This window comes from Brachycentrus maculatus, unplaced genomic scaffold (assembly GCF_059751285.1).
Source record: "Brachycentrus maculatus isolate JH-2025_06_01 unplaced genomic scaffold, ASM5975128v1 h1tg000267l, whole genome shotgun sequence".
In the NCBI taxonomy this organism is placed as follows: Eukaryota; Metazoa; Arthropoda; class Insecta; order Trichoptera; family Brachycentridae; genus Brachycentrus; species Brachycentrus maculatus.
The window spans coordinates 325316-352519 of NW_028281018.1; the positions used below are offsets into that span (position 1 = coordinate 325316).

At 32.2% G+C, this 27204-nt stretch overlaps 1 protein-coding gene across 2 annotated transcripts in view; it reads left to right on the forward strand.

Annotated features, from left to right (window-relative positions):
• LOC148305634 (sodium/potassium-transporting ATPase subunit beta-2-like) overlaps positions 1 to 27204 on the forward strand; it is a 63165-nt gene that overhangs the window by 31908 nt on the left and 4053 nt on the right. For both annotated transcript variants that reach the window (XM_088266391.1, XM_088266392.1), the window contains 4 exons: positions 19911 to 20051; positions 22788 to 22907; positions 24454 to 24635; positions 25913 to 26017. In XM_088266391.1, coding sequence (XP_088122517.1) covers positions 19911 to 20051; positions 22788 to 22907; positions 24454 to 24635; positions 25913 to 26017 — 548 coding nt within the window. The remainder of the gene's footprint in view (positions 1 to 19910; positions 20052 to 22787; positions 22908 to 24453; positions 24636 to 25912; positions 26018 to 27204) is intronic.

Here is a 27204-nt window from a genome sequence, read left to right on the forward strand (position 1 = left end):
TAAATATATCTAAAGTTTTTAAGAAAAAAATTTTTTTTCAGAAAATACTGTTTACGGGATAGATAATATGAGTTTTTATGTAAATATACCACATATTATATACTCACATGTCCTCGTTTATTGTTTATGTGAAAATTAAACAAATATTATATTTCGATCAAAATTTACAATAAATATTGTGCATCGAACGATGACCTTTGATGTTTTTTTTTAAATAAAACGTTATCATAATCATTTGTGAAAGCAAAGAAAAATTAGCAATACTCGTTTGCCCATTTTGTTAAAATATCTTTTTTTAACGAGAAAATGGCTGTCAAATAAAATTTATCACTCGAGTATTTGTTTTTTCTTCTTCCTGAGATTTTGGAAGCTGTTATTGCGTCTGATAAAAACATCCTGCGTGATGGATGAGTAGTCTGTCTGAACCGTGAGAACATTTCTCCTAATACGTTCTCGACACTTGGTATCGATAAATTGTAGAACATTAACGATTTATCTTCCGTCCGAATCCTTTCGTCGCGTTTCAGTACGTGGAGGGGCGCCGGGATCCGCTGCGTCGCGTCGCGCCGCGCGAGCCTCGCCGCGCGAGGCGCGCGGCGTCGGGTGATTTATTACCGTCGGATTCCTCTCGAATCTTGTAAAGAGAGACAGAAAGAAATAAATTATATCTCTCTATGTTTTATAAGATCTAAGATTCAACTAAAGACCAAATGAATTTTGAAACAAAAATGTTCTTTTTGGTGACGAAAAAAAAGATCATCGATCAAGGTAGGTGGCAAGCATAATCAGAGCTGGAGGTAGAAAAAAACAGTTTGTTAATTAACATATTTTTTAAACATGTTTGATTAGTTTATTTTTTCAAATTCTTATGATGTGCGCATTGTCGCTTAAAGATTACTGAGAAAATACATCATTTAAAATATATATATACACTAAATATTTTAATTGAAAGCACATTACTTTTCATTATCCCTCTCTTCCATATTTCCATGTTTCCATATTTGTTTTAACTTAAATAGGGTAGACATGGCTTAAACGTCTTTATGGAATCACACACCATTGTTTTACTGACAAAAAATAAATTACGTTTATTATAAATTATTAATTTAAATAAATTATGTATATCATTGAAAAAGTTGAAAAAAGTTGAAAAGTTCCGTTAAAAAAACATTTGAATGTTAATGTAGGTATTCATTTTCAAACCCTTATCCGCACCCCAATGATGCATAAGTCACTGCATCATATGATCGTTAACACATGAAGGAAAGGTGATCAGCCCTCCGCTTCAGGTACCAGTCCAGGGTAATATGGAATAAACATTAGAGTTAAAAAATAACTTACATTTATTTGACCCCCCTGGGATTCGAACCCAGGACCTCCAGAACGGTAGCCGAGTGTGCTGACCATTACACTACGGAGGTGGACAAAATGTAGATACAAAAAAGTAGTATAATTTTTAAAATTTTGAAAGTTTGCAGTACTTTAAAACTATTTCATCTGTTTCTTCAGTTTTATGGTGAGTATCAGAGTCTAGATTCGTTCAGCGAACCAAGTCTTGATTTTTGTTTAATCTGTTCAGTTTCATGTTACGAGAAGTGAGCCTGTAACAGGAGACGTTAGGTACCTACTCTAGTTCGCCACGTACTTGTCCCGCCCCTTCACGTAAATCTCCCCCGGACAGCCGCTAATGAAGTACAAGCGGCGCAGCGCGAGGGGATGAATTAGTGCGCGGGGGATGAATCCCTTCCCCCCTTGCATCTTCCGCCCTTCCGCCCTTCCGCAACACAGCGGGGCCTCAAGTGTTACAAACGACACCGTTCGTTACGAAAAACTTTTTCACCGTATCTTATTATAAATTTCGACAGCCTTCTCTTGCAATTTGTTTTGTTGTTTTCTTTTAATTTGTATACAAAATAATGTAAAAAAATACACTAAATTTTTACGGATTATTAACAGTCAATATTTTAAAAAGTAAAAATTCGACTTTTTATTTCTATTAATTAAATCTTCATCACACACATATTTATAAAATTATGTTTAAAAGAACATATATCGACTCATGGTAAACAAATAACTTTATTGCAATCTTGTTTACTAAGTTATTTATCTATCATGAGTCGTGTAATAATGGCTGATATGGCCGAATCTTAAAACCCTTTTCAAATTTACTCACTTTTCTTATGCAATTTTTCTAATCACATTTGAACACATTTTTGTAATTTAATGACTTTATTAGTAATGGGAGCAGGTTATGCAGCTTTATCACATAATCAAGGTTTCTTTGACCAAACGTTTTAGATTTGTGTGAGTAATTTTTAAATGCATTTTTAAGAATTGTTTAAGCATTAAATTGATAGCATTCGAGAAAAAACCCTATATTGATTTTTCAGTAAACTGTGACTTAAATAAACTAGTTAATTTTTAAACTGCACCTTTTTTTCTTTTACCACGCTAAGAGTTGTTTTTATCTCTTGAACGCATGGGATAAACCTACAGAAAAAATATGCTTTGCAATTGTTCAATATGAATTGTTTGGAAATACATCCAATTCAATGGATAGTAGCGATATATTTTTGAGTTAACAAAATAATTGTAATAAAAGACAACAAGTAAAATGATTTAGTTTAGTTTGTAACAAACAAATTTTCAATTCTTGCACCTGCTAAATTTTATGTGAAGTAATAGCCAGTTCCAGCCAGTGGCATCTTTCTGCTATATCTTCGTTAGGGGTAGGGTTATATGTCCAGACTGCCATAAACATCTTTTTCCATAAATTCATTTTAACTTCTCTTTTGAAATATCAATTTTCGTAATCAAAATTCAATTCAAATTCAAAATCAACCTTCCATCCCTCGTGACAATTTTCCAAAAAGTATCTAAAATAAATTACACCGCCGCATAGAAAACGAAATGAATATGTTACATCCCTGTGTGCTACTATTTGAATAAATAACAACCCCATTTACGAAAGGTTTGAATATTTGAAATCAAATTTACCCGATTCTCCGAAAATGACGCGCCTAAATGAAAGTAGTAAAAAAAGTATCTAAATATATTTTGCCACCCTCACGTAGAACTGGTCGCTGGTCACTCGTAAAGCCATATCGGAAACCCATCTGCGTCCCTAACTTAGATATTAGATAGGACACATACTTGAGTCTGTCCTTCTGGAATCAGAAAAACGTATAGAAGCGATCGCGATAAAACGTTTTTTACTTCAATCCGAGTTTTGAACCTCGGCACGACTTGTCCGTGGTTTATTTAAGAGATAATAAATGAAAGTTATAGTGCTTTTATCGGAAAGGATTCTCATTTAAATGTACTGGGGTAAATTTTGGTAAATCGTAAAGTTTCAAAGATAAAAACACTGAAAATCACTCGTACACATTAGCATTACCGGTGTCTTCATACAAGATTGTCAGAAAACGGGTTTGCAATTCAGAAACCTATTACTGCTATCCACCTCTTCCTATTTTTACTAATATACCTGCTCACTATTCTTCGTTAATTTATTTTCTTACATATAAGTGGAAATGGAACCTTGCCTTATATAATTGGTAATCAAGACAATACCAAGAACAATCCTTGTTGTTCACAACAAGGATTAAGAAGGAATCGCTCTACCACTAATGCAATATTTGTAGTGGGATAACTGAAGGAAAAGTCTAGGGAATACAATAAACCGGCAAAAATGTGTCTTGTTGATCCTACAAAAGCCTTCTATAGAGTTTTCTTGGAGGATGTTTATATAGACATTCTGATAGAAAAGCATGCACCACACCCAATTATAAAAGCAATTAGGAATTTAAATAGTAAGGAATTTAAATGGTAACAATAGAATACGAATAAAAATGTAAAATTATAAAAAAAGTATATCTCTCCATCGGCCTTTGAAGAGGAATTAAACCGTTCTTTGAAGAAGAGTTTTTACTTACAAATTTCATAAGTAACATTAAATTATATTATACGGCTAACTTACACGAGCGTAGACCTTCCAATTCCCACAATTTCACTTACAAAAGTATTTTAATAGTGACTTTTTCTGAGCAAGTTTATCCCTAATCGTCAAAGTTTTTCTAAATTCCCTAAAATCCCTGGGGTTTCGGGTTTAAGGATTCGGTCTATTTTTGCCATTCCGACGTCTTAAGTAAAATCTCCGAAAAAACGTTTCCTTTCCGTTCCTTACGTGTAGCCGCTCTACTCGTATGGTAATAAAAATGGGTGGTTTTTTTCTCGGTAATATTTTATGTACCGACACGGTATATAATATGTTATTATACGTTTTTATCGGCTTCCATAAATTTGAATTGAAAAACTTAAGACGTTAAATTTAGGATATTTAAAAAAAACGATCTCTAGGTTTATGAATGTTTTTACTTCTTATTTCTTTATTTAATGTATTAATTTGATTTATTTTATAAAATAATACATGTATACGATGGGATCTCGGAAAATATGGCAACTCTAATGTAGGTGCTGTAAAACCTCGATATAACGGACTAATTGTTGGGAGGGGGTATCCGTTAAAGCCGAAATTCCGTTATATAAAAATAGGCTTAAAATATATCAAAACTTTTTTTGAAAATATGATAACTGTATTTAGATATAAATAAACGACACAAAACACAATTCTTTTTATTGTTTTCGGATGCTCTTCGTGATGTGACGTTACTGTTTGATATCGACATACTTTCGGTAATCCTGCTTTGAAAATGGAATCCAGTTTTGTTTGTACTTTTGAAGTTCTGAGACATAATTTGTGAGTATTATTTCCGCTAAAATTTAATTGTTTACATGCGGTGACACTTGAGTTTAAGCACGTATAATATAATATTATCACGGCGTTTTTTCATTTGACTGGATTTTTTGTCCGTTATATCCGAAGTTCGTTAAATAGAGTTCCATTATATCGGGGCTTTCCTGTACATGTTTTCTCATTCCTCGGGTATACATGAAATGAGAACAAGGATTATGAAAGCATTTTAAAATATCTCTTTATCATACGATATTGCTATGGTATGATTTTTATCCAGACATAATTTATACGTGTGTGACGTAAATATTCACGTTGTGTATCACGTAAGCCCGTACACCAGAGGTGTCACGTTTCCGCATAACGAACCATGTTTTAGACTCCATAAACAATGATTTTATATTCATTCCTCGCGGGATTTACAAATTTGATGTCACCACTACTTCCCTACCATCCTAGTTATCATTTCGAATCAAGCGTGTATTCAGCATTCGCGTCGCTACGCTGTTTTTTTTAGATTCAAATAAATCAATCAACGTCTCTCTTTGGTACTTTTCGGCTTCAAATAATTCCAGCAGACTTTGTTTACTTTTTTTACAATAGGTATATTACAATACTGCCAAATCATAATTAGCTAATAGCTAAATCATAATAGCTAAAACGCACGTGAGATTCAAGAAAAATATATTTTGAACTAGCTGTACCCAGCCACACCTTGCTGTAGCTCAGTCTGGTTATTTTAAAAACAAAGGACACATTTATGATATTTTAAATTTCATAAAACTTTGATTAGGTCAAAACATTTTTCAAAAATCTATGAGACAGCAATTCAATCGAAAAACATTGAAAATGCTATGTGCAAGCACTCTGTCCGCCATAAGCAATATTTAGTATTGCGTGCATCGGTGTTATTCTCGACAGATGTCATTTTTGTATTTTTGTTGTTGTTAATAACACGTTTTAACTTATCACAGATAAAAAATCCTAATAAATTCGCTTAAAAACAAATCTACGTATGTAAAAACACGCGCGTCTTCGAATCCAATGTTGCGTCAGAATTTCAAAGTAATCTTTGTGAGATTTAATGTTTTGAAAATTCGTTTTACTAAATTCATTTTACTAGTCTTTCTTCACTCATTTGATTGACATGCCCAAACCATATAAACACACCTATCTTAATTTTATCAATAACAATAATCTCAACCTTATATTCGAACATTTATCATATGTACATTTGTAGTTTTGCCGAACATTTTAATCTTTGCGCCTTAGTCTTTACATTTTTTCTGATTTATATTCATTTGTGTGCAATGTACTCGTATGTTGTTGAATACAAAAGTCTTGTTGATAGATAATCGTTAGTGGGAAACGTTTGTGGGATGATGAGTGGGAAAAAAACTTATAAATCGAGTTTGATACTCCCATTTCTCAATCAGTTTCTTTTGACAGCACCATTTGCTTTATAAGTTCAGAGGAAAATGAGAAATCCATTATTTGGAATGAAGATAATGGATTGATGGTAAATATTCGTTTATCTGTTACTGACGGATTTCTAAATGTGATTGATTATTGAATCCACAAAATATTTAAAGAAAACAGAAAAAAGTTTAAAACAATAAACTCGTATATCATCTGTACGTAAATAAATTGTCATATAAATAGAATGACCTACTGAGTCTGGCCAGGAATGGATTTATTGATTGAATTGCAAGTATTCATAAGCTATTATTATTACTGACCTTTAAAGTGTATCGTGGTTTGAAAATGTATTTCTAAAGATAGAAAGATATTATGTTCAGAAATAAAACTATTTATTTTTAAATATGTAAGTTTGATCAAGATACTGAACTTTAGTAAAACATTATGAATCCTTCTAAGCGTGTTTTCTTTAAGAATTAGAACCGGGGTCAGTTGACTGAGTCGGGATGATTATTCAAACATACAGAATTGCCTTTTTCATTACTGATTTTTTCAAGACAGATTAACAAAAAACAAAAAAAAACTCACAACTTACTTATAAATTCTTTTGTAGATACCACCTGGTTTTTCCAAAATATATATTTTATTAATTTAACAGGCCTAACCAAAAAGTGCCTAATTCTAACATATATCAATTAAACCAGGACTGGAATTATAGTGAAAATAACGCGTTAATTACGCATGATAAATAACTTGAAATACTGTTCTGATATACCTTTATATCGAAACAAAAAAGGAGTTTTTGACATACAGATGACGAATTGATCAATTTTAAGTATAAGTTTTCTTTATTTCACCCAAAAATAAACATTTCGTTTTCGTTTTTCCCAAAATGCTATATTTTGACTCGTAATAGTCTTATAATTTGCCCGCGTTCTTGATCCATTTGCCGTTTTGTTTTCCGATTAGGTAGTTAGTGAAATGAATGATGTACGATTATGCGATGTTATAATAAATAGTGTGTAACCGCCGCAATATGAGCGATTAATATATAACAAGAAGAATGATTGTTTCCCTTCGCGGGGGCAGGGCGAGAGGAGGCAAGAGGAGGTCAGCGGTTGCGTCACGAGCTCCCCCGGCCACCCCTCCTATCGACCTGGAAGGCTCGAGAATTGCAGGGATGGAATTTACAATAAGGACTCGCGGCACATTTCGGCTGCCTAGTTGAAAGGAACAAACACCGACTATCTGTAATATTTTTGTATGTATGCATTTGAAGATTTACACTTCTGCGTCGAACCCTCGATTTATAGAGTCAAGTCATTTAAGAAGAACTTACAGGATTGAATGATTTGAATGATAGAAATATTAACGTTGACGTTGCACCGTATGTGATGGGTTCATGTCTTATTGTAGTCCACAAAATACGTAGATTTCACATAAAGATGATCTTAACGTAGTATTTCCATGGATATTTGTTTACTGTAAAATTTCTACTAACAATTCAGGTATTCTTCTTCTTCTTCCAACCCTTATCCGCACCCGATTGTGCATTTTACCATTACACCACAGAGGCGGAAAATATACAGAAGTATGTGAAAATATAACCAATCACTAACTCTAATATAGTACATATATATATATATATATATATATATATATATATATATATATATATATATATATATATATATATATATATCCTAAATGAATGACAATCAATCAAATTCCACTAATGTACTAGTTTTAAAAACCCATAATTTTTATTTACCTACCGTTATTCACCAGATTACCTTCTGTATACATATAAATAGATTTATACAATATAAATTTAGATGGCCATGATTAAAAAATAAACATTTTTTACACGTAAAACTACGTGTCAGCATTCACCCCGTGTAGCAAATTACCTCAAAGCTTCCCGACTACAATTTCTGTTCTAATATCTCTATGTACCTACATGGATGCCTTTATTTTAGTACAAAGGTGGTATTAGAATATTCAGGTGCAACAAACAAAGCATCCAGAGCACTGCTCATGTCACAGAATTTAATCCTGGCTACAGAATTAATTACTTATGTGCAAGTCTGGTACACACACCGACTGCAGAGTGCATATTTATACGAGTATACGCGCCGGTATTTGGAGTTTAGCAGCAAAGCCGCCATTTTAACTGACCTACTTGTGGAACAATGCTCAGAAAGGGATGGATCGGGAATAATGAACCCGTATTAAGTGCCTAGGAACATGACCGAGTTCGTCCTTATCTTGTGCTTAAGTATCAGAGACGGCAGAAACAGTGGAAATTTTCCTGAAATGATTATTGAATTTGGGAAATATATAATAATAACATTTTCATTATTTTGTTGAAAAATTAATAAAATTTCAATATCTGTGTCGGGTTGTGGTCCCGTAGTTAGTGTTGCGGACTCTTAAGTCAGACTTTTTCGGTTCGAACCCACTCTACCACAACTTGATACCTATTTCTAATAATGAGCCGCTTAGGCTTACAGAAATAGTATGATATTGAAATATTTGTGTAAATAATAAAAACACAAATATTTCTCTTTCTTTAGAAAAAAAATATCGTGAATAATATTGTGAGCTTACGTGGTTTAATGGGTAGTGTGTTTATCTACCATGCTGGAGGTCCCGGGTTCGATTCCCAGGGGAGAGTAATTTTTTTTGGTGATTTTACACTCTTATATTTATTTAATATTACCCTGGACTGGTCTCTGAAGCCCAGGACTGATCACCTAGCTTTCATGCAAGTAACGTTCAAGATAACTCTGCGTCAATATGATTCAGTGCCCTATGCACCATTGAATGCGGATAGTGCTTATAAGTTTGAATAAACTTCATTTCACTCTTATTATAAGTTGCGAGAACGCAAAAAAATATTTATCCTTTCCTTCTCATTTAAAGAAAAGAAAATCGTTATAAATCATGTCAAATCGTGTAAAATAAAACTATGCAAAATGGAAAAAAATGTTCTCCACGTTTGCCAAAATGTTTGTATTTAAAAACCAAATTACATTTCGTTTATTATCTTTCACATTAATGGTGATCTCTATTTATACTAATGTATAATTGTATCATAATCAAACGACTAATTTCACAAGGATTTCATTCGGGATTATGTTGATGTGTTGAATGTACGTATTGCATTTATATAACCTACATTATATGTACGAATATATGCATTTTGCGGACAGCTTTAGTATGGATTATTTCAGCCGAATTGGATGAAACTAATTAATTGATGCGTCATTATTTGTACATAATGGAATGGATTTAATCACGTTCGTATAATAGAATATCAATTATCAACCATGCCTCGAAATAATTACAAATTGCAAAGGCATGAATTTGAACTCGAAATGATAAAAAAAAAATAATTATGCAGGATAGATATTTTCACATTTCTAAAATAAACTAAGTTATGTAGTATAATGCCGCAAAATATTTTTAATGAAGACTAGAACAGTTTCATAATATAAAGAAAATTATATTTTGGTTTTTTATTGACATTTCTTGGTGGAACTGCATCTTATATAATAAATCAATAATTTTATAGCTTTTTTCACTTTTATTTTACTTAATCAGTGACCGGGTTTTGTCGTTACTGACACACCAGTCTGATGGTGTCGGATAAACCCAGACAGTGGTCAAAGACAGTGGTCAAATTAAATAAAGGTGGAAAAAGTTATATTTGTACAGTTATTTTGCCTTATTATATATATATAGAATATTATATTTTTAAATTATGTCCGCCACCATAGTGTAATGGTCAGCACGCTAGCTACCGTACTGGGGGTCCCGGGTTCGATTCCCAGGGGGGGTCAAATAAATAGAAGTGATTTTTTCACTATAATATTTATTCAATATTATCCTAGACTGGTACCTGGAGCTTCATGTGTTAACGATCAAGATAACACTGCGTTTATATGATGCAGTGCCCTATGCACCATCGGGGTGCGGATAAGAGTTTGAATGTTTTTGTAAGAAATACACGTCTTAATAAAGTAAATGGAATCATGAAATTGTCGCGTGATATGTCGCGGGTGAAACAGTAAGCATGTACCAGATAGAATACTTGAATAAAAGACGGAAATAAAGTACATTATTCTGCGCAAATGTAATTTAAAGACATAAAGTTCATTTTACTGGAATAAAAGTGATGGGAACTCGTTACTAGCGCTCAATAATTTACACGTTAATGGACTATTCGCAGTTCTCGCAAAGCCTTTGTATTGAAAGCTCATTGGTTATTTATAGCCATGGTTTTAAAGTACTAACATACTTAAATATACCATACCGTTATGGTTTAGAAAAAAATGAGTAGATTAACTATTAAACCGTCTTGTTCGCTTCATTTCTAGAGTAATTATAAATGTTATATGCAAAGAATCCATGTACCTACATTGTATAAATATTAAAAGATATGAATACAGTAAAATATATAAGATGTAAAAGACATAATAAAATAAAATATATTTTCAATAAAAAAAGTATAATAAAACAGTACCTCTATAGGTTTTCCATTTTTATTCTTATGAAATATATTATAAAAAATATATATATATATATATATATATATATATATATATATATATATATATATATATATATATATATATATATATATATATATATATATATATATATATATATATATATATATATATATATATATATATATATATATATATATATATATATATATATATATGTATATATATATATATATATATATATATATATATATATATATATATATGTATATATATATATATATATATATATATATATATATATATATATATATATATATAATATATATATATATATATATATATATATATATATATATATATATATATATATATATATATATATATATATATATATATATATATATATATATTTAAAAAATACATTTCCACTAGAAATGTCGGTACAAAATATGAAATATAATACATATAATATTAATTTAAAAAATACAGTTTTTCGCGTTTAAATTACGTATTTATGCAAAAAAAATGAATTGTTTTGAAGGTAGTTTTTGAGATTGTGGTTACAGTTTTTATTAAAATAATTATAAAGATATTAATAATCTTATTGAACCTTTACGCAGTACAAAAATCGATATTTTATATTAACAATGTAGAGTATACCTTCGTTACAACTACCTGGAAATTAAAATGAACTAAGACTTAACTATTACCTAAAATTAAAATGAACTAAGACATAACTATTATTAAAATTAACTATTACCTGAAAATTAAAATGAACTAACAACTAACTGAAAATACAACTATGTCCTGAAAATTTCAGAAAAGATTTGGGGGTTAGCTCGAATACGTTTTCAAAAATTTAGAGAATATTCACTATAAGCACTGATACTTTATTCATTACGTAGAAGGTAAACTTTTGTTCTAACTTGTTTGCAACTAAGTAGAACGAAAATTGTTACTTTAGTAGAAAATCTATCGACAGTAGCCATTGCAACAATAATGGAGAGAAGCAAACTTTATTCGATAACAGAAAAATTTATGAGGGTGGTTATTTATGGCATATTTCGTCACCAAAAAAAAACTTTTCAATATGACACTTGACAATTTTTTCCCTATAGACAGATAAAATCCTAAACTCATATATAAATTTTATTTTTCTAAAACATACTTTTATTGAATTTTGAACCCCTTATTGTTTTTTTCTGCCACTGGTGCTAATTGCAATATTCTTGGAAAATCGTTTTCAACGCTGCAAAGAAATTTATGATTTTTTTTTCACCATGTTGAGGAATAACAAAATACGAATACTTACATAAGGGCGGGGTTGTAGGGTGCTCTACACTCATACTTCTTCCGCCGTATAAAACGGAAAGTCACCCCATAATGTCACCTTATCCGCTTAGCCCGCCAACTCTTGTCGAGCTCGTCGTTATTTATGTAGGTACTTATGCGTGTATATAATATAATATGTAATTCTCCACGTAATGTGCGATATTTACATGAGATTTCATTCACGCTTATCGTAGATGCCAGCACCCCTCTCACGGCTCTGTTATTGTTGATTCAAAATTTGAAGTAATCGATTTTGTCATTCTACATCTTCATCTCTTTTTCTTGGATTAAAGATACTGTTAATTACAACATTTTGAGTGTGTCCAAATACTTGTTCACAAAATCTGGATTATCTCCAATTACAGGAGTTATTTTCATATTATTTTTTTACATCTCATCAAAGATGAAAATCTTTACATCTCACCAATAGATGTCTCTAGTGAAGTTCTAGTGATTCAAGAACAAGGTTTCTAAATTGGTTCATGTATAAAGAACTTCCAAGAATTTGAGTAGTGTGGTTGTCAATAATGGGTAGAATTGGTGAATGTTACACGTGTGTAAAGTTATTGACAACCACACTACTCGAATTCTTGGAAGTTCTTTATACATGAACCAATTTAGAAACCTTGTTCTTTTTTCACTAGAACTTCACTAGAGACATCTATTGGTGAGATGTAAAGATTTTCATTTTTGATGAGATGTCAAAAAATAATCTACTGTTAATTGTTGTTAAGAAATCGATATTTGAGGTTAATATTTAAAAGTTAAAATTATGTTCCTGTTCGTAATTTATATTATATTAAAATTTTAAAGCAAATTCAATTCTGATTTTCTACGCCGTAAGCTTTGTTTACATTAAGTGTAATCATTATAAATATATTTTTAAAAATTCGTTCGTTTAAGATCTTAAGTCTTTCAATTTTTTTAAATTTTTAACTCAACATTCTGCTGCACACGTGTTTTTTAAACCGTTTCTTTTTTCCCGCAATCGGAGTATCATCTGTTGAAAATGTAACAGCAACACACCCAATAATTAACATCGCTCATAGCGGCATCTTGATATCTACTTTATTTTGTTTACCCGCTAGCATTGTGAAATTTAACATTTAAAATGTGTGCATTTTAGTAAAAATACACTGGAAGTAGGTACACTTTTTTCCTTCTTTCCCAATTTTCTTTTTCAACTCGTAGACGAGCATAGTTAGAACCGATGTTAAAATAAAATCGTTCAAATTATTTTATCATTATTCCGTATTTTATTTAAACAGTAGTAATATTTTTAATGTACAAACTATATGTAATAATAAACATCCCCTACTGAAGCACACAAAAAATAGTTTTGAGAAAACGACCTTAATACAAGTATATTTGAGATAAAAAACATATATACGCAAATTATGAAATTTAGAAATTATTAAAAAATATTGGAAAAGTTAGGTGACATCATTATAATTTATTAGAATTGCAATTAATATGAAAGTTTTGATAAAACGTGTAATATAACTTTATAGTGAAAATGACGATGGTATTGCAAAACAGATTTAATTACTATCGGGAAATCGATACTGTGACCACAGAATGGCCTGCTGATATAACTTCACATATCCGGTTACCTAACTTACCTAAAACGAAGCCGTATATGATCCGTAATACTTTGGCGTATAATACATTTTGTTTAGTCTATATTCCATGCTTAAATTCCCAATAATCCTATCCGAATTTCTAGGGGATTTGCGACCATTTTTTCGTCAAATTGCTTCAAAATAAATGGAAATTGAATAGTAATACAAAAGGTTATCAATAATACTTGCTTCGAAAAAAATACCAAAGATATTGATGAAACCTTAATAATATCTACTTCAGAAACTTCATTAATCCAGAACATCGGCTGAAATAACGCGTAAAAATATATATAGTGTAACTTACGGAATATTTGATAAAACGTTTAGTTATTATGATTCAAATAACGTGCCATAAAATGAATAATAATTCCAAAAATTATTATTATCCCCGTTCCCCGTACTAAATCACTCTTCATATTTTACATTCGTTTTTGTCGTCGCGTTAAAATGAGTGATATTAAATGATGTACAATTTGTAAAGGGAATATAATCCTTCAGCTCACACTTTTTAATAAATTGCTTTCATAACTCAATTTTACAAAACGTTGGACATTCGCGCTGTTAATTTCCTACAAAGTAGCATTTTTGCGTGATCGTGATGAAAAAATAATGTGATTAAAAATAATGCTTGCTTAAAACAAAATTGTGGCTTTAAACCTGTATAAACATAATGAACAATTGAACACCAATTATTAAAAAAAATATCCCAAATTAGTACAAATACCTTGTTGTCACAAATGTAATTTGTCGTGATACGTTTTTAGTTTTTTTTTTCAAAAAAATATATGAAGCAGTAACTAGAGATTTCTTAAAAAACGATTATGAATTTGAATGAACATGTTTAAGCGATTTTATTTAAAAAAAAAAAAAAATAATTACAAATAACTCGAAAATGATTTGAGTATGCTTTTAAATTTCGCCTACTTCGGTTTTTCGAAGACACAAAAATTAAATGCAAAAATATAGCATTAAACTACATAAATCAGTTTATTTTTAGATGAATAAAGGAAATCGTGCTTCAATCCATGAATTAACCTACAAATATAACAGAATTGAACGTACTATATCTGTATGATTTATTTTATTTGTCTACACATTAAAATAAATCAAATAAATATAATACGTGTATAGTGCAACCCGTGAATTTGTCTATAAATTTAATTGAATGCGTAAATGATTTTTTTTAAATGTTCCTTTCGTGTCTCATAGGTTACAATACAATTCGGTCACAAGGCAGCGAAAACAGATCAATAGAATTTGCAGATCCGTAAAAATGAGGCATTCCGTGAACTCGCGTGTAGGCGGGGCGCCACTCGGTCTGGCGCCCGGCGCCTTGCATCGCGCCCCCGCCCCCTCCCCGCCCTTGCAGCGGAGCCCCCGCCCTAGTGTCTACTACTGCACTGGGAACACGATGGGCGGCGAGATAGCCAAACAATACCGTCATTGTTTCAAACAACCATTCTAGAATCTGAAAAAAGTTTTACATTTGGAATGTAAATGACAAAAGTTTTGGGCAAACTTTTGCCGTGCATAAAAACAACGAAAGTTTGTCATTTTATTTATTAAATTTCACGCAAGTAAGCTGCTCATCTATTGAATGTCGGACTTATATGTATTGGTACAATTTTGAAGAGGTTCCAACCTGGGTGCCTTAAATTAGGTTTGGTTATCGGGTGAAATGTCCGCCTCCGTAGTATAATGGTTAGCGTATTTAACATAGCCACCATAATGGAGGTCCCGGATTCGACTCCCAGGGGGGTGAAAATAAATATTGGTGATTTTACACTGTTGTATTTATTTAATATTACCCTGGTCACTGAAGCGCAGGAGTGATCACCTTGGCTTCGTGTAAATAATGATAACATTGCGTAAATACGATGCAGTGCCCTATGCACCATTGGATGCAGATAGCGGGTGACTATGAAGTAATAAAATATTGGTTCGTCTATTTCTAATATGTTGATCGATTTTTTCTAATTTTTTAAAGGTTTTTTTGCTTATTCATTTTATGTGTATTTTAAAGGTAAGGTCATTATACCATATGTGTATTTTAAAGGTTGTTTTCAGAATACTTCAGGGATTTCAGTAAAACTCTCGCTCTCGTATACTTTAATTTGCCGGAATATGATATTAATCTTTATTCTTTATTTTGTAACGAATGTGAGGGTAATTATTTATGTTGGACATACTTAAACCGGTAATGTGAAAACTCCATTTTTAAAGCTTATTTTGTATATTATTTAACCTTTACCGACCGCTTTAAACATCGTCCCAAGGGTTATCAGACCCTTATTTGGAGAACCACCCTCTGGATTATAATGGAAATTTACGACCTATCATAAATAATAAAATACGCAATCGCAATTTCACAGCGCAGTTGAATACATTATTTTTTTATATTTCGATGATCAATGGGACACACTGCATTTCGTACAATTACAAGTTATTAAATACAATGTTTATGGTAACTAAAAGCAGTTACTGATCAAAATTTTCACATAATGGTTGATATACTCTTCTGCTTTTTCTTCTTTTTCTGACGTTGATCTGTACTGAATGGAGCATTGGACACTACATCAAACACATACATGTGTATTTATTTTGCCTCTCTGGGAAGTAAACCTATACTACTCTGCGTAACACCGTAGATACATGACTTAAAGATAATATGGAGTAAATTTATGTAATAGAATTATATTCATAAAGCAAAGAAATAATGAAATTAGTGTGTTTTCTTATCATTATCTTTAAACTATAGTGAATTTAACAGTCAGTCTTTGTTACATTTTAAGTGTTTTTATGTTCACGAGGAACATTATAAGTGTAGGGCAATTTTCGTATTTTTTTACTTACATATTTTTTTACATTACGTTTTCACTGCAATAAAAATGTAAGCAATTGCCGGCGTTTCGGAACGTTATGTTAGAAAAAGCTATTTCTAAGGTTATTTTGTTATCGCGCTGCCAACGTATAGCTTCATAACACGCGATTCTTTAAGTCGGACTGCCAGAATAAAATAGGTTACTCTCAGTAGGTTACTGCATTAAGATTTTGCCAGTTAATGGAAATGGGGTTATTTTAAGACATTTTTACCCATCATCCAATTTATGCGAATAAAAATTTTCAAAATGAACATGGATATATTACACGCTTAGTGGTTAAGTGGTTATCCAATATTTGGGAAAATCTAGTCGTGTATATCATATACAAAGAATCTTGTCAGCCTTTTAAAATACATATAATATATTTAATATACATATAATATAATACATTTGATGAAAACAGTACGTTACGAAAAAGAGATTGTTTGAATTTTGAATCAGATAAGTTTAATGCTACTAAACTTGCTTTATGTAGGAGTTTAAGGTATTTATTAATACAGCATATTGTAATTATAGCAATATACTCTGACGTTCTTTTCTCGAGAGTGCAATAAAATACTCTTATAACAAAGGTATAATTCTTCAAATGATGTTAATTTCTATTGTTATCTCAAGATATATAAAAAAAAAGTATGGCAGTTTATAGGGTTATATTTACAGGGTTTACGATCTGTCATAGACCGGTTTAAGTGTGCTTAATCACGTCTAAAAATCACTTAGATGACTTCCATATTTTTATTTATCTATGTTGAGATATCAATGTAAATAATTCTAAGTTGATTAACCCAGATTTGTGAAGAAAATTTGGACACACTCAAAATATTGTAAATGTTGATATCTACTTACTTTTTCATGCCATAATGTAGATTAAAAAATAATCCTTAGTAATTTGTGTAAAAGTTCTGAGCGTAGGCACATATGTAAAAACTCTGTAGGTACAGCGCCCAAAGCTCTTTTTCTATTTTTTTCCGACAAAAGCTCCCTTCCACCGGCCGGCATATTTATCAGATTGCTTATAGGAGCTACAGAAGCGGAAACCGCTCCCAGAAGGCGTTCCAGTTTCCGGGAAAGCCTTCGGCGTTGCTCCGGGGGTAGAGTGATTGGGTGGAGAGCGGGAGAACCCCGTGCCCTACGAAAGCCGTTTGTCAACGATAAAGCACGTCCATCAAGTTTTATGTGCGCTAGTTATGTTAGGCTCACGAGCAAAGAATGGCCCGATACATGAGTGGCACCACTGTGAATCGCGCGTAATGTTTTATTATATGTACATATGTGTTGCCATTTGTCAAAGAATCACACAAAACGGATGTGCTAATCCGTAAATACACTTATCGTACCCAAGTTCACATGTACTTAACAGTTAAACAATGTTATCAAACATGTGAGAAAAAAATTCATAATATTCATGTCGGAAAATAGAGAATACATATTTTTAATTACACTATTAATTACATATTTAAAGAGACACATATAATTACACTATTTAAAAATAAATAAATTGACTGTACGTTTCGTTGAGACCAGCCTGATGGTGTCGGTAATGATGAAACCTGGTCATTGGTCAAATAAAATATACGTCGAAAAATTATACAGTTATTTTATTATATAAAAAGCAGGTCCACCTAGAAATATCAACAAAAAATTCAATCTCGTAAAGCAATTATAAAACAAAAAAGCTAGTATGCGCTATGCGAAGCAAGTCGAGGAAATAAATAAATTTACAACAGTAGTTTTTATTTTATTATTATATACGTTTTAATCATCATTTCGGGATGACATTGAACATTTGAATTCAATTAATTTTGTCATAATACATTGTCATAAATTTACTGTCACATCTTTTCCAAGATTTTCTTACAGCCCAGTATTCGTTAAGTCGTAACTTAATTTTCTCTAAATTAAAAAAAACATTTTGTATAATTGATTTTTCACTTAAAACACCATTTTAAAATATATAAAAATATAACATAAAAATACAATACATATTCTTAAACACAAAAATTCAAATATTCTAAAAAAATTGGGCGTGACCTAACGACCTGCTTATGCGTTGCCGGAAGCTGAGTTTTATAATTGCGAGTATGGCCTTAACACATTCGTTACTCTCTACATGTGGCTCTGAAAAGCAACGTAAAAGCTTTCTCGGTGGTTGATAAGGGTGAATGCTTTACCAAAGCTTTGAACTATCTTTAGATATGATTTGAATAAACGATTCAAATTATCCATCTACAAGATAGCTAGGAGTGTACTGAGTATATTGTACACGTGCATTACATTATGTAGGTTGTGGGAACAGGTCTTGTGCTCCACGTTGGGTGGCCGAATACTTAATATGCGGTAGTTACCTCATGAATTATGTAAGGGTTTCATGCTGACATGACGGTAGCGTTACACAGTACTAGTTACTGTAGGGTGGAAACTTCGTGTCGCCGTGAATATGAAATATGCACCGTGCATTGGCTTTTCCTACCGTCTGATCGATTTTTCACTCTGGTGTCTTCATTTCGCATGCAAGCAACTTCATGTTTTCAGATACCAAGAATGTTATAATGAAATCAATTAAAAGAATATCACTTTTTTATATTTATATCTAAACTAAAGTTTATATTTAATTTTATGTAATCTTATTGAATAATCGATTAACACGCTTTCAACAGAAATCTGTCCCGAGTAAATTCATATTTATTTTCTTTTTTAAAAATCGTGGCGATCAATAAATTATTGCATAAAATTTAACAATATTGTAATAAAAACGAAACAGCTCACAAGCCGAATGTTTAAAAAAAAGTGTCTAAAAACTTGTTTTTCTGTTGTCTTTCATAAAAATTGTGGCGATCAATAAAGTATTGCATAAAATTGAACAATATTGAAATAAAAAACGGAACAGTTCACAAGTCGAATGTTTAAAAAAGAGTCTAAAAAATTGTTTTAATCATTCGCGGACGCATATTATGAAACGTTTCATTATGAAATCTTAAATGAATTATAAGTTTTTATGTGTACTAGTAAATAAGATTTTGTCCCCGTCTGTAGTGTAGTGGTTAGCGCGTTCGGAAGCCCCGGGTTCGATTCCTGGAGAGGTTAAAATAAATACAAGTTATTTTCACTCTAAGATTTATCTACTATTAACATTAGCTGAAGCGCAAGACTGCTTGCCTTCTCATCTTACCTTCAAATGATTAATGATCAATGTAACATCGCATCGATACGATACAGTGCTTTATGCACAATTTAATGCGTATAAGGGTTCGAAGAAGAAGATATCATACATCCAATATTCAAATATCTATGGATTTCTATCGTTCCTTCTTTTTCTTCAATACATTGAATATTTATTAGAAATGAATGATGACATGTCTAACGTTATGTTTTCTCTTCTTTTCAGCGAAAATAATATTATTTTACCTCATATTCTATGCGGTCCTCGTGGGATTCTTCGCCGCTATGCTAGCGGTGTTCTTCCAAACACTGGACTATCGGACGCCCAAGTGGCAACTGGACAGTTCTCTCATCGGCAGTAACCCAGGTTAGTTCATGTTATATTAATATATGCGTATTACGAGGATTCTTTACACAAAATATCAGTTAAAAACATATATTTACTAAATTCAACCCTAAATTAATAAACTATCCTACGAGTGACGTTCTTACTAAACATTCGTAAAAAATACATACTTAGGACATTTAAGATGTTGAACAAATGAACCGCTACACTTTTATTTAAACGTATATTGTAATTTAATATGTTTAAAGATCTATTTTCTTTAGAGAGCTTAAATGCGATATAAATTTAATGACTCAGACAACTACTAAATTTTCTTACCATTTGGTATCATATTCGTGATGCTTTTACCGCTTATAGAAGGCCTGGATTGTCGACATCAATGAGACCTTGCATCAATGAAAATTCGCTTGTTTTCCGTGTTGAATTTATATAGCGTTTAGGCCAGATTTACAAAGCGTCAGTAACTGACTTCAAACACAAGGCAAGTCAGTGTTGACTCGGTACTGTTACCGTATAAATTGATTTGATTTGATCATTGACAAGTGCTGACTTTTATATTCCCGGTGTGAACTGTGTAAGTCAGTTCTCGGCGCCAGTACTGGCGTCAGTAACTGACTCTATGTAAAGTCAACTTTATGTCACCACGCGATAATTTTTTTTGGTCATATTTGGCCAGAACATTAGTACTTAACCCTAGGATACTAAACTATCGTAAAAATTTCGACGGCAAAATGACGATTCCTGGAAAAAACGATGTTCGCGTCGTTCCTGCGCCCCCTGCTTCGCAGTATCTTCCTAATGTACCATTTTTTTTCATTCTTTAACCCAAAGAATGTTACTTTTACTTCTAAAATATCAAAAGTTTTTGATTATCTTATTTATTCCCGTTTGATTTCTGTATCGTACTATTGACATACGAATCTTTAGTAACGATGTCATTTGTAGGATAGTTTAGTAATATGGGGTTAACTGTATTTTCTTCGCTTTGTGGTATACAAAATTATCGGCATATGTATTTAACAGTATTTGTTGAATAGAAAATCACGGAGTTAACTTATCTAATATTAATCTGTGCGAATACAATTTAACATTATTATATTACAGTAAGCTACGAATGTTTCATTCGAAGTTCACTTAGTGTCTCGTACATCATAAGCAAACATTACGATTAAGATAGTTTAACTACTTAATCGTCAATAAACATCCCTTATTTACATCGAAAAACAATGTCTTACGTACCAACTTAAGATGATTTGCCAAATTCCCGATTATTTGGCTATACGCAGGTTAACTTCTTTATGAATTGATTAACTAACGCATATTTAATTTTGAATGTTTTATATTGCAGTGTTCTAATTAGTCTATGTATTTTTAAGGGTTTGTTTTTGCGTGTGTGATGGTATCAAAAATACCAAGGCTTACAGAGTAAATTTTTTGACCTAACGCCATCAGAGTTGACCTGAATGTAATGATAATATACTCCCATCTCTTTTATTCGGAGTGTTAAAAACTTACGACGCGTCGCGACGCCCTGCCCCTTAGAGTTATATGGATGTACAATATAATTGAAACCATTATTAATAATGTACGTGAGATTTTTTCCAAATAACTTCACATTCTAGAAATCCACAAAACCCTTAAATGTTAGGTTAGTCAAGTGTTACTCAGTCTGGTTAAATGGAATAGAAAGAAAACAGAAAGTACACAATTCTAATTTAATTATTTTTATAATGCTTGTGAGTATATAATATTTCAGCCGCTCTGTGCCATAAGCAATGTGTTGCGTGTGTTTCTAATTATTACATTCACTTAAGGAGATTTAATATTTGAAAAACAAAAAACGAATATTTTGATTTTTTTAAATAATCAGAAAATGTTGATGACTTTCTTTATAAAGTGCAAAAAAGTAGATTTTTTGTGGATTAGACATAATTCTTATAAATAATCGATGAATATTTTAATAACTTAATACATACTCATTATTCTCTAGTAATTTAGCATCCTTAAAAGAAGCGAGAGAAGTTTCCATTTGCTTTAGCTTTGAATATTTTAAGAACAATATAAATAATCCCGCCGGAACGAAATATGCGGTAATGAGCTTGCTCTCTCTCGCAATATTCGGGGTGCGGTACAGCTGTACTCATCTCCTTCAGGATGCGGAATTCCAGAAAGCTTTCCACAATGGCCGGATCTAGAATTTTCCCGAATTAATTCGGGTCCGTAAAATGTCCGCCCACAGGACAGACATTCCATTTCAACTGCCAAGGATATGCGCTAACACCATCGGAATAAGAAATTCAACTGTAATATTAAATTGAACTAGAACACGCATTATATGATACAGTAAATTAATACGAGCGTTTCTTGAAATTTTCATGACTTTAACATTAAGGGTTGCCATTCATCTCGATGGGTTGGAATACTAAGTTAATCGAGTCACGACACTTCATTTTTTTATACAATAAATCTTCTTCTCCCTGGCTACATCCTAACTTATCGTCTTTGTAGACTGCTGGGGTCAGCTCTCCTTAAAATATTGTTATTGTTGAAAAATGTCCTTTTTGTTAAGGACACAATACTACAGTCATCTAACCAATGAGTAAAATAGGATAATTTGATGGAGCTTAGTCTGGAAAAGGAGGAATAATGCCGTGATAGTAGCGAAGTGTTCGAGGAAGATTCAGAAGTAGCGCGCAATGAAGGAGACCTCCCTCAATCCAGCAGTCGACTTTGTTTAATACGATTTTTTTCTCCTAGGCCTTGGATTCCGGCCCATGCCACCGGAGTCCAATGTTGAGAGCACACTCGTCTGGTATAAGGCCGCTGATGAGGGGAATGTCAACTACTGGACCAATGAATTAGATACTTTCTTAGAAGGTAAGGAAACAAGCTACAAATTTATGTTTTGCATGTATTTTATTTTCGTTCTATTTATCTCGGTAGGCTGCAATCTAAAATTTTTGACACAATATTGCATTCACAATCTGACTCTTAAAATTAAAAGCGTATTAAAACTATTTATAAACAAACTATACAGACATTACCTTTAAATACTTACGAGTCATGATCAAACGTAAACATGTATTGTATGTTGATTATTTCTTTGCGTAGGAAAATGATTTACTATCGTTTAAATTACTATGAAAATTTCCATTTATTGTCCAATTGACAAACCGTAGCAGAAATATATTATTTATAATACATACATATATCTATAATAGATTAAATGTAAACATATTATTTTGCTTGTATTTTGTACCCATTAATTCATCTATCAGTAGATTTAAAATATGGGAATATTAAAATATATCTACACGTTTCGTATCTGGCGCGTGTATTTAATTATCAACCCTCGTGTTGAAAGACGACTGCACGCCATCTTGCTTTATTTCCTTCTGGACAATGGACTACAAAAACATAAAAAATAACAAAGATAGTAGAAGTAAGAAGAAGTAGGAAACGTATAACATACGTATTATCACTTTAAAGCCTTCTTTACTCATGTGTATTTTTCGTAAGTGTTTAAAAATACCAGAGTTTATTTTAGAGGAAAACAGAAATGTTCACATGTTGAGATTTCCTAATGCTTTTGAAAAGGATAGATGGTTTACCTTTTAGGAGTGAAAAAGGATATTAAATAAATGCTTGTTCCGAAATGGGTTTTATTTTTAAAGTGTTGTGTAAGAGTATCCGACCAATGGAAGGCCTATTTATAAGCCGCCTCGTAACTACATTGTGTTTTTCGTTTTATATAACCACAATATACGGAATGTTTGAGTTTCATAACACCAGCGAGCGTATCTTTTGTCAAAGTTAAATATTAAAAATGAAAACAAAAAGTTTTATGAAACGTGAACAAAAGGGGTAATTTAAAAAAAATCCTTATCCACACACAATGGTGCATAGGGCACTGCATCGTAGCGATGCAGTATTTTTGTGATCGCTTTCGCGCTTCTTGTCCAGGGTGATGAGAGTGAAGATCACCCATATTTGTTTTGGCCCCCCTGGGAATCAAACCCGGGACCTCGAGTACGGTAGCCAAACGCGCTGACCACTACACTACGGAAGTGGGCAACGATTTAATAATTATAATTGCCTTTTTTCAATCTAAATTTCATGTTTTTTTGTTAATGTAAATATAACATTACTGAAAACAAAAAGTTGAATGAAATATGGACAAAGGGGTTCAAAATGATAACATACATAATTAAAATGGCCTTTTTTTCAAACGAAATTTCATGCCTTTCTATTGATGTAAATGTAATTACGCAAATGAAACTTTGGTTTCGCAATCTCCCTTATAATTTAGGTAGGGTCGTTAAATTTGCTATTCAAGGTTTACCATTTTCCGTTCTACATTGGCTGGAGTTACCCTTTTGGTCACTCGTTTCGGAACTCGTTCTGAAAGTCGGTTCGGTAACAGTTTACAGGAAGGAAGGAAAGGGCGCCGAGGGAAGCGAGAATCGAGTCCACTGCGACTACGGGATCCACCCTCCCGAGGGAAAGGTGTGCGACGTTCCGGTGGACACCTTCTCCCCGTGCACCACCGAGAAGAACTACAACTACCAGAACTCCGGCCCTTGCATATTCCTCAAGCTCAATAAGGTAACACACACACATACGCACACACACCTATCTAGTTCACATTATATTCATATAACATTCATATTATTTTTTGACATCTCAACATAGATGAAGAATAATATGGAGGTCTGGGCATTTCCGGGGCTCACGACTGGCATAAGCTGGCATAAACCGCCATAAGCTGGCTTAATAATTAATATTGTAAGTTAAAATATAATCTATTTCTTCTATAAAAATAATAAATGAATATTTTATTGTTTATTATTGAAATGCTTTATTTTAAGTTTAGCACACGTGTAACATTCACCAATTCTACCCATGATTGACAACCACACTACTCAAATTCTTGGAAGTTCTATATAAATATATACATGATCCAAATTGATCCATGATCGAAACATTGCGCTTGCATCACTAGAACTTCACTAGAGACATCTATTGTGAGATGAAAGAAGCTTTCTATTAAATCCAGATTTATTTAACAAGGACACACTCAAAATGTTGTAAATAGTTTACAATCGTTCAAATAAAACTGTATTTGTGTTACAACATAGGTTTCCAAAGTTGACTGGGCTGCGACCCATCTAACAAAATTTTCCAATCTTGGGACCCACCTCTTAGCTGCCTAAGAGAAAAGAGGGCATTAATAGCCGAATGAAATGTCAAATTTATCGCTTCCTATTTTTTTTTTATTTCAGTATACAGTGGCGAGGGCCCACTCAATATTCGCTCGCGACCTACTGGTGGGACACGACCCATAGTTTGGAAAACCTTGTGTACATACAAAACTAAGCAAAATCTAAAAAAATCAGAGTTCTTTATTTATGGCCCTGCGGAAAGTGTTGTAGAATTTTAAAAAGCGACGTAAGGCGAATATTAGGTTTTCATCATAATCAGCCATAATGGAAATAAATAATTGGATATTGCAATAAATCCTGGAGTATGTATAAAGGATATTTAAGGAAGCTTACATTAATGATTTTTTGTTACTATTTGAAAATGTGCGCTCCTTGAAATGCAATTTGAGAATCTTAGTGTAATATTTTTTTTCATATACATTTGTCGGTTTTATTAAAAATATACATTTATCAAAATATCGCGTACAAAAAAAATTGGAAAAATAGTATGCAGTGTTTAAAATTGTTGACTGTCGTTTATTCACCGCGAATAATTAATATTGAAGTCCCTGGAATAGCTATCAGATTAATTATTGAAAAAAGGATAATTGAATGGGTAATGTTTTTTTCTTCTTCTATATTTGTTGTTTAATGGATGTGTGCACGTACTTTGTTTTGCAGATTTATAACTGGAAGCCCCTTACGTACAACGAAACGGATATTTTGCCATCTAACATGCCGCAGGAACTGAAGACGCAGATACAGAACACGAAATCGACTAAGCAGGTAAAATTTCAAAGAAAAAAAATCACTGCAAATTATGATTACAGTTTGTTGAGGAAAATGTAGAACGTATTCATCGATCGTGCGGATTCGGAGGGTCGGGGTGTAAGAGTTTGTCAAAGGTCAGGGTCACTCAACAATGTATCCTCTCTACGGTGAATACTAATGCTTTGTGTTTCCGTTTTGAATTGGGAGCTTTTGTGTTTTTTACAACTTCTGAATTAAGTTTGAAATAGAGTTCAGAGAATTGATTACATTTTACTTTCTTCGTGTAAATTGAGTCTCGTATAATTGAAGATATATTAATAAAACTGATATTTAGATGAATAATTAGAACAATATATTGAAGTAAGAAGTGGTAAAAGCTCATGCACTAGATTTTAGAATAAAGGGATACTATTTTGGTTTTGACTATTTTATATCATCGAACGCACTTAAAATATTGTGATTGTAACTTCGTGGTGCTTCAACTAGCAAAAAATATAAAACTGGATTAACAATTTAAAATATTGTTTAAATTTAATTAAATTTTCAGTAATATTACTTATAACAGAAACTGTAGAGTTTTAAATTTTCATTCTAACCCTAGTTTAAATTGCGCTATTGAAAATCGTCCACATTGCCCATTTGCTAGGCAAATCAATGATGAAATCAGCGTTTCGGAGAATAAAATCCATTTGAAGAAACTCTTCTTCTAACCCTTATCTGCAGCCAATGGTGTATAGGGCACTGCATCGTATTGACGCAGTTTTATCTTGATCGTTACTTACATGGAGGCAAGGTGATCACTCTGCGCTTCAGGGAAAACTAGAAACTATGCGCCGTTATCATAGGTGAGAGGTGACAAACATAGACGTCTCCGTGATACTAAATGTGAATCTCTAGCTGTGATACTAAATGAAAGTTAAAATTCAATTGGTAACTGTACCCAATTGCATTTTAACTTTCATTTAGTATCACAGCTAGAGATTTTTAATCACGGAGACGTCTATGTTTGTCACCCCTCGTACCTACGATAGTGGCATAGTTTCTAGTTTTCCCTGAAGCGCAGAGTGATCACCTTGCCTTTATGTATGTAACATTCAAGATAAAACTGCGTCAATACGACGCAGTGCCCTATGCACCATTGGGTGCGGAACACTGGTGCCTTATGTTTTTTTTCAGTTTGTTGATGGATTGGATTTTGAATG